The following is a 13737-nucleotide window of genomic DNA, read 5'->3' as shown; positions in this document are numbered from 1 at the left end:
CTGCAAAGTTTGTATGAGAGGGTTTTTGACGGTGCCCTGCTGCTTTGTCAGTGCAGCACATGCTGCAGGCACTGGCATCCCCTATTGCCTTCCAGGTCATTGGCCAGGCTCAGCGGGAGGTGGGCTTCCAGCCCCATGACACGTCCCTGATTCACAGCTGGATCCGTAACAAGGTATCATAGCAAATGAGTCGGTAAAACATCACTGGTTTGAAGAGCGTGAAAAATTGTCATGATATCATTTGTAATTCCTGATCTGGACTGCCGTTGGTAGGTGAAAGAGAGAGTGTGCGAGTGAGACAGAGAGAGAGAGATTCGGTAATGAAGGGGTTTTATTCCTCTTCACAATTTTCACCACCAGTCTCGGCCTGCTCTCTTCTCTACCGCCACCACCACCCCACAGCCTGACCCTTAAGATCTGATGCCTGAGGGGGGAGATCCAAGCTAATGTAAAGAGGCAATAATTAAAAACCTCTTGTGATTTCCAGCCAAGTGGCTTATAGTCAGAGGTGTTGCACTCTTAACATGAGAGCTTCGTGACACGTTGTCCTCTTCTTGAATGTGGTTTTTGCTCCTCATTACTCATGACTCATGAGCGGTCGTGATGTGTCAGACTGGGCTTGTCTTTGGTGGGATGCGGTGGTAGTGTTGACATTTTGAAGTGTTGTAGAGGGAAGTTGCTCTCGGGGGTATTATGTTTGTTTAACATGTAATTCACTTTTTTGTCTGCTAAAATGTCAACATGGAGTATTGATAGTAACTTGTAATTTCATTGTAAAGACAGACAACATACTGTATAAAATGGTGCCAATATTTAGCTATATTCTTTAAAAAAATATCTTTAAAAATCTTTATTTCTATCCATTCCATTACATTACATTGCATTTAGCAGACGCTTTTATCCAAAGCGACTTACAGAGGAGGACATAAGCTGAGAAAGGTGTAAAGGAGCACAGAGTAGTTGTTAGTTTTGTTAGTTTTGTTAGGCAGGATATTATATATTATATTATATTATCCAGGATATTGGTCACTTTAAAAATGTAAAAAACCTTATTCAAATGTTTTGTTTTGTGTTATAATATTCAAGACTCAAGAAGGATGTGCTATCGTGAAACATTACATAAACCGCACTATGTATTATGCAATAAAATTACACACATAAGCCCTTCATGATCTTTAACCTTTCTGTGTTTAGAGTACAGTTAGCTGTGAGGCTGTGTGCGGGTTTGATGGATGCAAAGAATGGACAAACATCAGCTTCCTCTAAAACCACAATGGAGACCTTGGATCTAAATGTCATGGTTTCATAACGGATACACTGACATTTGTGTGATGGGATTTAGCCATGGGTTAATATAGCCATTGCTGGCATAGTGCATTGATGTCCATCTCACTCGGGCTGTGAAGTCTATCTCACCATTTTTTTTTTTGTACTTTTTTTTTTTTTGGTGGTGGTCTCACAGAAGTTTCTTTCAAAGGGATGAATTGGATTCTACGCTGGTTAAAGCCAATTATTTTATCTGGGGAAAAAAAAACCTGTTTGATATGTAGGTTTGTTTTATATGATGTTAATGTGCCTCAGGAGCTGTTCAGATCATGTTTTTTTTTGGGGCGAGTGTTGGGCCGGGGGTGAGGGTGGTGGTGGTGGTGGTGGTGGTGGGGGGACTGTTTGGGAAGGCAGGCGATCAGCATTAAAATCAGAGCCATGTAAATCTAATCAATTATACAGTTTTTCAGATAAAATGTTGGTAAATCAAAACACATTTTCCAAAAGTCACAGTATAATGAGAAATTTAAATTGGAAACAGAAACCATTTGTTTATTATAAATGCCAGGGTGAGGTGGTGACTTGCCATCCATAAATTTCGTTATCCTTTCATATTCCTTTTATCTATGACTACAGCTTTGGCACTCATTCAAGATTTTAATGAACCCAGACTTCTGAGGCATCAAGGCCTAGTGATGCATTGTCCATTTGGATCAGGGAGTACAGAGGGGGGACAAAGGGAAAAGCTTTTGCCTTTGACATAATATTTTATATTCTATTGCCTTACAGGGGGGTCATTAGGTGATTGCAACATTTAACAACATAACAGATTGACAAGAATAAACACGTATTCAGCATATATTTGGAATTAACAACCAGACTGATGATCTGCATGTATATTTGTGTGCATGTGTGTGTGTGTGTGGCGGGGGGGAGTTGCGGGGACAAGGGGTGACTTGAATCAAAAAAATAATTTTCTGTGCTTTATGAGGATACAGAGAACCCCCCTGCTCTGGCGCGACCTGGTGTCGGCTGCTTTCTTGGGCTCAGAGGTTCCTAGGGGAGACGAGAATGGAAGTTGAGCATCTTGCTGTGATCCAAAGAAAGTGTGCCAAATGCTATCAAAACTGGATTAGTAGACAACAATTGTGTTCGATGAACTGTAGGGGGAGGGAAAGAAGTAGTTTCCAAGTAACCCATGGATGGAATTTTTCAACTCCACTGCATTTTTTCATATCCCACGTAGGAGTGGATGCGCACATAAGCCAGTTTTGTTTCGGGATAAAATCTAGCCTATATAAAATAATCCAAGTTTTCTTATCTGATGATGGATGTACCAGAGAAGCAGCAAGCACGCTGAGATGTATTTCAGATTCAGTGTATAAAAGCCATTGACCTATTTATATGTACAGGTCATCTGTGAGCCAGGAGGATCACTCATGTGTCTGTTATTTTTGTTGAAATATAAAAACAAGTAAATTATGGCAAATAGTCAGTGATTGCCAATATTTTTTGCCTTGTGGCCCAAATAAATGAAGCAGTTTCTCCACACAATCCTTTATTACGGGTTCAATGTGTGTTTGTGAGTTGTGAGCGCAGGATGATTTCCTGTTTAGTTCCAATTTAATAATTTCATCATTCAAAATAAACAGCAAAAAACTAGAGACTCTTCAGAAATATAAAAATACCAGTGACTTGCACACTCCTCACACAAACTGTACAGCTCTTTTCATTTAAAAACATACGTTGTACATTCACTTTTTATATTGCATACCACCTCAGAATGTATTTGAGACTACAAGTACCATCATTATGTCAGATGTTAAAATACAGTGTAGTGTAGGCCGACCCTGTTCAGCTATGGACAGTTTAACAGGGGGCAGGTTTATTCCTAATAAAAAAGGTTATTTATTGTTGACTGTTGCTGGACCTAACTGGTTCAAGAACTAGAGCTAATTTGGAGGAAAGAGGATACTCCTGATCCGCACTTGTCTTTCTGATATATGGAGCCACGACTGCAGTGTTTTTGAACCCACCTACTACTATTTTGCTGTCGCATTCGAGCTCATGTATGCAAGAACGTGACTGTGCAGCAGGCGGGTTTCAGTGAGTGCAAAACTTATTTTCAAATTACATTCCAGCAATATCATAGCTGAAATTTCGACTGATAATATAATTTGAAATTAATTAATTTCATTTCCCAAGTACAGTACAACTACAGAGAGGTCATGTACCACTGGAGGTACTTGTACAATAGTTTGAGACAGAGTGTTCTGGTGCTTGATTTATATCTTCCTTATACTTTTACATAATGTTAACCATGCACCAAAACATCAAGACAGATTCCTTGTACTTGGCAATAAACCTGTTTCTGATTCTGATTGTATCGCAGAAACATCCAGAGTTATCCGGTGACATCCGTCTTTACTGTATATATAAACATTTCTTCTTTTTTTTTGTCACAATCTTTAATGTTGGTGAAAGAGCAGGAATTGGTCATCAGGGTCTTAACTCTTTTTCTTCTTCTTTTTAATTCAAGATTTGCCACCAAATACATTTAGCTCTGTGGTCTTCATAAAATAAAGTACAAATCTAAATACACCCACAACCCCAATGGCTGACATTTGGAGCAAATCCCCTGCTGACTTAATCATGGCAAATATTGCTTGTCATTTGTGCACCACACTTGGACCTGGCTGATGGTAGTGGTTGTAATTCACCACTGCTGTGAGGGAGAACTCCCGGGGTGACGTGCCTTGTGCTCAAATCTCTCTGCTCTCTTATTCCTCCGCCTTTATTGCAAAGATCTCCAGTCTGTCCCTTCTGTCTCATAATAGCAGAAGGGACAGCAGAGTTATTGTAGACAGGGACCATCTGTGAGGGAGAAGATGCAGCAGCCACAGAATCTCACTGATTTATATAATTTAATTCCAGGTCATTTCTGTTTGTATGATCTTGTTAAATCAAATATAATTGAATAAATATAATGTTTATATAAGTGTCCTCCCACTACTACTTCTCTGTTTACCTTCCCATGTGCGAGGACTTGCTCCAAGAGCCCGCCCATCTCCTCCAGCTGCAGCCAATCACAGCGAGGGAGCTGCTTCTACAGCCAATCGCAGCTCGCCTTTTCTTAATTTGAATTTATTATTTATTTCCAGCGCGTCATCGAGGGAAACATGGCGGCGCACATCAGAGGAGCTCTGACACGACTCTGTCCACAGTGAGTTTTATTATTTATAGTTATTTATAATTATTTCTGCTCGTGTTAAACGTGTTCGTGTCTCCCGTGGACTAAACTCTGCAGCAGGAGTTAGTCTGCGTGTCACGGCGCTCACACGTGGCTTGTTTCGTGCACAGAGGAGAAAGTGTAGCAGGTGTTTGTTCACGTTTTGTTTGTTTGTCATCGACGTTTTGTGACGTTAAAATAACTAAATGTGCGTGCACGTGTTGAATTGGTTGCAGACATGTGCACAGAGCCTGTGTTTGCATGAATGAAGGTGAGTGAGCACGTTAAAGGTTATTTATAGTACAAACACACAGAGCAGGTGGTTAAAGTCTACAAGAGTCTGTCTGTGTTGCAGAGTCTGGCACTAAAACTCACTGTAATGGAGCAAATTCACAGCCAACATTTTGTAAACACAGTGGCACTAATTATCTAATATCACTGACTAGTCAGCCAAGCTCGGCTTCACCAAGCTCTCACCAAGTCAGTCCCACGTTTACTCTTCTTGCTGGATCTTTGTCAACCTCCTCTTTGGTGTTTTTGCCCTTGTCACTGTTTTCTATCCTTAGGTCACACGAGGTCACGTGTGGGCCTTGAGGTCCTTGGCAGTATTAGTTGTTTGGCTTTGGTTGGGAACAGTAGGTGCCAGTCTATCTCTACACTGTGGTGGTCAGGGTCGAAGAGACCTGTTGCTGCCTTCTTAGACATAGATAGTTTGTTGTTGACGTTCCAATCTGTGTCTCCAGACTAGAATATGCTGACAATAACACCTCCATGGGTAAAGACATTCTCTTTGACTAATTCTGGGCGTGTAGTATTTGTGGTGTTATCTTGGGGTTTAAAGTCGATCCACCAGGATGAGTTGGGCAGAATGTGAGACCGACTCAGGCACTTCTGATGAACTTTGAGAGTGTCTCTAATTCTTCTTGATAAAGCGTCAATAAATAATACAGCACTGCATGAGTAAATACATTCTCTTTGACTAATTCTTGGCATGTAGTATTTGTGGTGTTATCTTAGGGTTTAAAGTCGAGTTGGGCAGAATGTGAGACCGACTCAGGCACTTCTGATGAACCTTGAGGGTGTCTCTAATTCTCCTTGGCCAAGCGTCAATAAATAAAACAGCATAAGACATCAGAGGCTCCTGAACACTTTCTTCTTTCCTGACCTCACCATTGACCTTTGACTTCAGCAACTTCTCCACAACAATAGTGCCACTGGTGACACCTGTGTTTACAAAATGGTGGCTGTGAATTTGCTCCATTACAGTGAGTTTTAGTGCCAAACTCTCCAACACTGACACTTTCCCCAGCAGCCACACTCTTGTAGACTTTTGTCTTATACTGTGGAGCAATTGCTGAAGTCAAAGGTCAATGGTGAGGTCAGGAGGGAAGAAAGTGTTCAGGAGCCTCTGATGTCTTATGCTGTATTATTTATTGACGCTTGGCCCAAGGAGAATTAGAGACACTCTCAAAGTTCATCAGAAGTGCCTGAGTCGGTCTCACATTCTGCCCAACTCATCCTGGTGGATCGACTTTAAACCCCAAGATAACACCACAAATACTACACGCCCAGAATTAGTCAAAGAGAATGTCTTTACCCATGGAGGTGTTATTGTCAACATATTCTAGTCTGGAGACACAGATGTCTGTTTATGCAGATTGGACCGTCAACAACAAGCTATCTATTATGTCTATGAAGGCAACAACAGGTCTCTGTGACCCTGGACACCACAGTGTTGAGATAGACTGGCACCTACTGTTCCCAACCAAAGCCAAACAACTAATACTGCAGAGGACCTCAAGGCCCACACGGGACCTTGTGTAACCTAAGGATAAAAAATTCCATAATTATGTCCATAGAGGCTGCTGAGCCCAGCTCCGGTTCTGCCGCGACACTGGCTCTGCCCCTCGTCAGTATTCACCCTGAAAACTTCTTCATCCACCACCTGTGGTACAGACACTAACACTCCCCCCGGTGCTTTGCAACTCACAGTCCAGACAGCCCGGCTAACAAAATGAACTAACAGCAGCTACTGTTGTCCATCAGGAAACTTGCATGGATCACCAAGCTCTTGCCAGCGAATTCACTCCCAGATTTACTCTTGTCTGGTGGTTTCTTGCTCGCTCACTCTCTGCTTTTCTCTTCTTAGCTTCCTCTGTCAAACGTCCTCCTCTTCTGTCTTTTTTTCCTCTGCTGTGTAACCTGGATACCTTGCATGCTTGGCCTTTGGTTACGCATGGGCCTTAAGGTCATAGACAGTGACAGCACTAACTCATATCAGAGAAGACTCTCTCTCTCTCTTCAGCACATTCTAGTCTGGAGCCACTGTTGTCTGTTTATGTTAATGGTATGTCATTTATCATGTCTCTTATGGAGGCCAACATTCAGTTTCTTCGACCATGGTCACCAGGCTTCTTTGAGATGCGTATAGTATATTTGGGTTTAAAGTCTGAACACCAGCATGAGTTGTGCAGAATAGAGACTGACTGCATACCTAATTGTACGTGAGAATGACATAAAATATGATCCAGTTTTAGCAAAATCAGTGAAATACTTAGTGCCATAAAGTGTTACGTACTTCTCAAGGGTGATTGTACCTGGAGCACAAAGTTGCATAGTGCAGAAACAGATGTCCGGGGTGCAGAAATTAAATTTCCATTCACCAGATTACAGATCAATAGATTCATAATCTGTTATTTTATGGTAGGACCGTTGAGCAATGTTGCTTTAAAAAAGAGGCCAAGAGTAGTACACATATTTTGTGCTGATCTGTTTTCTCTCCGAGAATAAGTTGAACTCACTGACAATTTTTTTTTGTTTTCTTACTATTGTCTTCTTGCTATCACTTACTGTTTGGGAGTTGCGGTAACAAAAACTATTTCCCTGCGGGGATTAATAAAATAAAGTACTTCTCTGACGCTGTCATGCCTAGCTTAGCATAAGGAGGTGAAGCAGCGGAAACTGCCAGCCTGGCTCTCTCGTTCAAAAATCCCCCACCAGCACCAATTCACACATTATGTGTAGTTCGTTCAATTCATACTCAAACGGAAATGTATCAACCGCCCATTCGCGGTTTTAGTGGTAGTACTATCAGTACTCAGTATATGTGCAGAGTGTCTGCAGATGTAGTTCTGATTACCTGGCAACGTCGCTGTGATGACAAGACTCTAGAAAGCCGCTGCATCTGCCAGGGTTACATTCAGTGCATTAATAAAGTGATATCACACAAGAGGGAGTGCTCATATACTGAATATAAGATGTTATTCAGTATCATGGCCTTGAGTGTGATATTGCTTTTATACAACACATCTACAAGCGCCCTTATTAGTTGCAACAGATTATGATTTGTTTGGCCCCGCCAACGCAAATAGTTTCATAACTGGACCGGGTATGCACGGTTTCCAAACAACACAAACATTTCCTGCGAGCTACTTTGTGCAGGTGTACATGTTACCACAGGCCAGCTGCGTTGTGTCACATATGCAACCAGTGACATAAGAGTCTGTCGACAGTCGCTTTGGTGGAATTATTGGTCTTTTTCCTCGTCTAGACATTCTGATAAAATCAAACATATTTACTGTTATCATATGGTCCGTGCGTTCTCGTCACCACTAAACAAGAAGCAGGAAACTGAGCAGTTCTTGGTAACTGGCAAAAAAAACCTCAGCAAAAATTTTTTTGCTTGTATCTGATCCACCAGCCAGCGCTTATTTTAGTAAGAAATCTTAGTTTGTTTGCACAGTCGTCTTTAACTAAAATAAGAGTTGTTGACGTGACAAAATATAAAGTTCAAATATACATTTTATCTTAGTGTACTGGATTATATTGATGCCGAATTAACAAGAAGACTGTCGACATGTGACGTCCTTTTATCTCGTGTTTCTAGAGTGATGTGTTTTAAATGTCAGATTTCCTAAAGGGAGTTTGGTGAGCCTAAGTTTGATTTGAACTGCTAATGTTTATCTTTGAACATTTTGACAACGCTACAGAAACACTAGGTAACTGTTAGGTATGATAAAGCTGTCTAAAGTTCACTGCTGTTAGTTTTTTATTTGATTCATGGTTGCACATTGATTACTGACCGTGGTTGGTCAGATTTATTATCAGCTAATCGTATTCTAACAGCAGTATGCAGTAAATATGTGTTTTTTAAACTACTTGCAGAAATATGTTCATGTTTGTGGTGCACAATTTGTTACAATCTAAGAGGTGATATCTGTTAATGTTAGAACATGTATAAAGTGGAGTGATGCATGTAGTAAACAGTCTCAGGTGCTCTACTGTATACTCATGGAACGACCCCTGTCCAATCAGATTACTTGGTGGGAACTATTGTATAACAGTGCTTTTCATATTTATGGTTATGATTGTATTTCAGATATTATTGGCAGTCTCACCTTGTGCAACCACAGATTTTTTATTTTTTGGTTCGGATGGCTACTGGGCAGCTTCACAGCCCAAGAATTTGTTGGTTGAGCAATCGTTGTTGTTCCAATGAGTCCTTCTCATTCACACACTATCTTTCCTACTGGCAGTGTTGTAATGGTAACTGCAGGAATGTTTTTGTTTCTGTATCCATTCATCTGACAACACACAATGAAATTATGACAATAAAGGTTATTGGTATCGCTTACATGGGTGAGCCAAAGATGCGATTAAACCAAATCAACGACCGAGCTAAACTTGGGCCAATTACATGGATTAAATTTGTAATTTCAAGCAAAGGTCAGTGACGTGCTTAAAGGATCAGTGTGTAGAATTTAGTGGCATGTTGCGGATTGCAACCCCCTCTACTCGCCCTCCTGTTCCAGTGAGAAACTCCAACTTTCTGTTGATTATACCCTAATGAAAACAAGGTCATGCACATTATATTCAATTTCTGCTATACTCTATAAATGTAGCCGTCTAAATCTTACACACTGGGCCTGTTGGTGGAATCATGTGGTTCCACAATTTAATCTGCACAATCTGTATTTATAAAAATAAGTTTTTTGAATTGTTCCAATCATCTTTCTTTGTTTTCCATTATTGTAAATTGTGAATCCAGCAAATATAAAAACCAGAAATCTCCAAGTACTTCATCACATTCATGCAAAATTCATATAACAAGACTGAGAGTCTGAAGCCACGCTTCAGCCAAAAGCTAAGTTTAGCATGCCAATGTTCACAATAACACTGTTACCCTGGTGATGTTTAGCAGGTATAAGGGTTATTCAACATCTTAACATTTGCAAATAAGCCCCAAACACAAAGTACAGTTCGGGACGCTATGTTAAATATAGCGAGTCAAGTTTTTACTATTCATGCATGCATGTAGTGTGGCCATAAATTCCATCACTGCTGTAATGCATTGCCCACAGTGTGATGTTAAATGATGGTTGCTATAAACAGTACAGGAAACTATGTTTCTACACAGATTTTAATTTGTCTCACAGTATGTATCGATAAATATAGAATCTAGTGTTTTTAGAGCTTGGGTCATAATAAAGATTTAGAATAGTGGCAGTAAAGAGACGGGCCAGATTCAAACCCAGGCCACTGCAGACTGCTGGCACCAAGATGCTCCACAGAGAGACACAAGAAGTCTTTCCTACCTGTTGGCATCAGTCTCTACAACTCCTCCCTCAAAATATCAGACACTCCAAGTCAAGCCCAGTAGCTATCCAACTGGCTTGTGCAATATCATAAGTGAAATCTGCCACACATGCATACTGCACTTTGTACAATCAGTGTCTGTTCTCTGTACAGTCTCTCAAAGACTAAATTCTTGAGAAGGTTTTAGATTTACATACTGCATATCTCACTGTTACTTGGTTTTTATTTAACTGTTACTTGTTCTATTTAACTGTTATTTATACTTGTGTATATAGTGTTAAAATAGGATATTGTATAGTGTTAAAGTTAAAGTTTTTTTTTTAACTAGCTCACTTACCGTTTAAGGGCTGCGGTAACAAAAACAATTTCCTTGCGGGCATTAATAAAGTACTTCTGATTCAGAAGCCTTGACTTGGCCTGCACTCTATGGCACGCCTCTGCTTTGATTTGAACTCTTAAAAATCAGTTTCTCGTAAGTTTGCTAACTTGAATTACAAGACAAACTTGCCGAAACACTCCTAATATTAAGAAATACAAACACTTAGTGTTCTGTATTTCTGCAAGATTACATCATGAGAGTCAGTGACAGATGGTTAGCAGTCAAAGTTTCCCGGTGCTCTTCCACCTTTTGTAAATTGTCATGCAGAGCTCATCGGAGGTCTAATGAGAAACTTCAAACCGTTTTTTGAATGTCAGTTACAAAGAACTTTAATATTCTGGTAATGCATCTGTGCTGCTCAACTACATTGTGACATGTGGCTCTAATTCAAGGTGCATGAATTTCCAGAGGCACAAAGCTGATGATGCTGCCAAATTAGAGGGTGAAGGGACTGACACGCCAGTCTGTGTTTGCAGTGACGGCCTGAACAGATCAGAAATAAAATAATCTTTCTCACCTGATGCCCTTTTTTTATTGTAGCGTCTCACTTTTTTTTTGTCTCGTAGTATTTAAACCTTTTTATAAAGCGAGTCTTTCTGGATGATTTTTAATCAGGTGTGACGTAGACTTTGGTACAGCGTAAGCATATTAAAAAGTCGACCTTCCTAATGGGATTCATAGTGAATTTCTGGGAAGCATGCTTAAACGCAGCCCTCTCAGATGGCTGGAACTAGGAGAGGAATGTGTGCGCTCGTTTTTATGGACAGCCTAGAGCCTTCGCCCTGGCATTGGCGGCAGACTGCTCTTTGTCACAAACACCCTCGTGTCAAAGATGCAACAGCATCCTGGAGGAAGCATTGACTGCCGCTATGAAGTCGACAAGTGATGAAAGTAGCCTAGAGGTTGTCAATTAAGAGAGCCAAGGCCTGGACCTTATAAGTTAATGGGCAGTTTCCCCTCTCAGGGCCTGCCAGGGCTTTATAGCACAGCTTATAAAAACCCCAAGTGTAATGCACCCCTATAACGTTTTCAATTAAGAGAAGGGGTATAAAGCAGTGCAGACACTTGGCAGTCATGCTAGAATGTTTATAAAGTGGCATTTGGCATAAATTGGGAGGGGAATTTTCAATTGCCCCAGTTGTTTTAAAGCAGCCGCTACTGTGCAGAATTTTATTTTGATGGCACTTCATGCTGACTGGAAGCATTACAGACTTCCTGGTGTCTTCCTATTACCAGTTCCCTTAGCTGGGTCATATGGACGCACAGCCTGAAGTTTAAAAGCCCTGTCTTCTCAGTTGTAAAAGACATTAGAAACAAGACAAGGCAGAGTTTTAATACGCACTCTTAATATAATAAGTGTTATAAAGACATTTCACAGTAAATTGGCTAATTTCCATTTTTAAGCTGCCGTATAACACAAGAGGAATTTACCAGAATGTAATGCAATAAAAGCAAATGAAATAAAACCCAGCAGATTATTTGTAAACATAATTATCTTGGCGCGTTATAAAAACCATTGTTTGCGATGCCGTTTAGAAATAAGAAATGATTCTAAATCCCTTCAATCATCTGCTGTCTTCTCTGGCCCGAGCTAGCTTCGGCTTCTGGTAGAAAAATAAATGAGTGTTGAATAAACACCGGTGTGTTGACACCTCATTTCCTCATTGATTGGTGGTGGAAGCTGAGCTTTAGGTGTGTGTGTGTGTGTGTGTGTGTGTGTGTGTGTGTGTGGCCATAATCCAATCAAGCAAGAAAACAACCACGTAGACTGTGTAACCAAATTCTTGAAATAGGAAGAGCAAGCCTAATACTTTTTTAAAAAACTATTTCGACACATTCTTGGCGTCACTTCGCCAAAGTTTGCCTGATATTCTGTTTCCATGTTGTTGAGAAATCTCTGATCCACTCTTTGTTTCGTCGAGCTGAATTAAACTACTCTAGCAAAATAAATCACGGAGTTCAAGTAAACTAAATCTAAACCGCGACATCACAACCTGTGGATGTTTTCACCGGTTTCTTTTTTTTTTAACACTTTGGCTTTTTTCAGCCGATGAATCAATAAATCGCTCTATTACCTGTTGTTGACTCAGCTAGTCTTGCCTTTTTGAAATTTGTTACAGCGCATTAAGTAACACATGTTGCTGTGTGAAAACAAAGGTCCGGTGACTGTGCGTGGTGACCAGCTGAGTAAACGTGTGGGATGGCAGCGAAGAAGAAGAAGAGAGGCCTACACTTGTTCCAGTGCCGACCAAGGAAGGTGGATCCATGCGGCCGACAGATGGATATGTTACCCCTGTATCCCCAAAGAAGAAGAAAAAAACTCCAACCAAAACAAGTGTCTCTGCTCCAGCACTGAGGCCTTTGATCAACGGCACATCTTTTGGCTTCAGAGCAGGACTTCTCCGGACCCCGGAGCACACATGGAATCGCATCTGTATAAACACGAGCGGGGAGGAATGTGTGAACAATGCAACAAAAGAATTTTGTTCTCGAAACGTGGGGCGGACTTGGCTAACGAGTGGTTTATGTGGTCGAGAGTTAGAGCGCGGTGGTCGGATTGAATGAGAAGCTGGGGAAATAGACTCTGTTTAGAATGATAACACGAGCGGGGGAAACTTGTGTTGTTGGATTTTTTTTTTTTTTTTTTTTTACTGATGTGAGCCAGTACAAGTGGCGTGTTGAAACGATCCCTTTTAAGACGAGTGCGGGGTGTCATAAATTTTTGAAATTACATTTAATCAAATGGCTGGCTGACATTTATTTTTACACAAACTGATGCTGGTTGTGTTTATGGATGATCTGTTTACATGTTACGGTCACGCATTCGGTCGGTGAATAGCTCTTAAACTGTTTTAAATGTTACACACAGACCTCCTTAAAGAGACCACCCATTTTCCTCTTGATCGTCATGACAAGTCGCTGATCTATTTATTGAATTGTATTAAAAGCATTTACTGTAGGTATGACTAACAATTTCTAATAAAGTGTGTGTTGGGCTGGTACAGTTTAGCCCATGTAGCATTAATTGGGTAGCAGAGTTGTGTGTGGGCAGGATATTGCTTCCAGATTCGGAGTCAACTCCACTGTCAAAAGGCCAAAGGGGCTGTTTAGGATATTAAATAGATACAGATTTGGGTTCAATTTACACCTCAGACTCGCAGGAGTGTATTTGCATCGCTGACTTGGATCCTTTTTTATCGGTTATTAGTGGAAACTTGTCCCATCCCCTTTTTCTTTTTTCCTCGACGGTGTTTAGGTCTTCTAACGG

General features: G+C 40.7%; 1 protein-coding gene across 1 annotated transcript in view; it reads left to right on the top strand.

Annotated features, from left to right (window-relative positions):
* Positions 1 to 4422: 4422 nt before the first annotated feature.
* The window catches only part of clybl (citrate lyase beta like), a 56510-nt gene continuing 47195 nt past the window's right edge, over positions 4423 to 13737 (top strand). The window contains exon 1 of the mRNA XM_010734022.3: positions 4423 to 4489. Coding sequence (XP_010732324.2) covers positions 4446 to 4489 — 44 coding nt within the window. The 5' untranslated portion in view covers positions 4423 to 4445. The remainder of the gene's footprint in view (positions 4490 to 13737) is intronic.

This window comes from Larimichthys crocea, chromosome XVIII (genome assembly GCF_000972845.2).
Source record: "Larimichthys crocea isolate SSNF chromosome XVIII, L_crocea_2.0, whole genome shotgun sequence".
NCBI classification, from domain to species: Eukaryota; Metazoa; Chordata; class Actinopteri; family Sciaenidae; genus Larimichthys; species Larimichthys crocea.
This window is presented reverse-complemented; position numbering and strand designations above follow the sequence as displayed.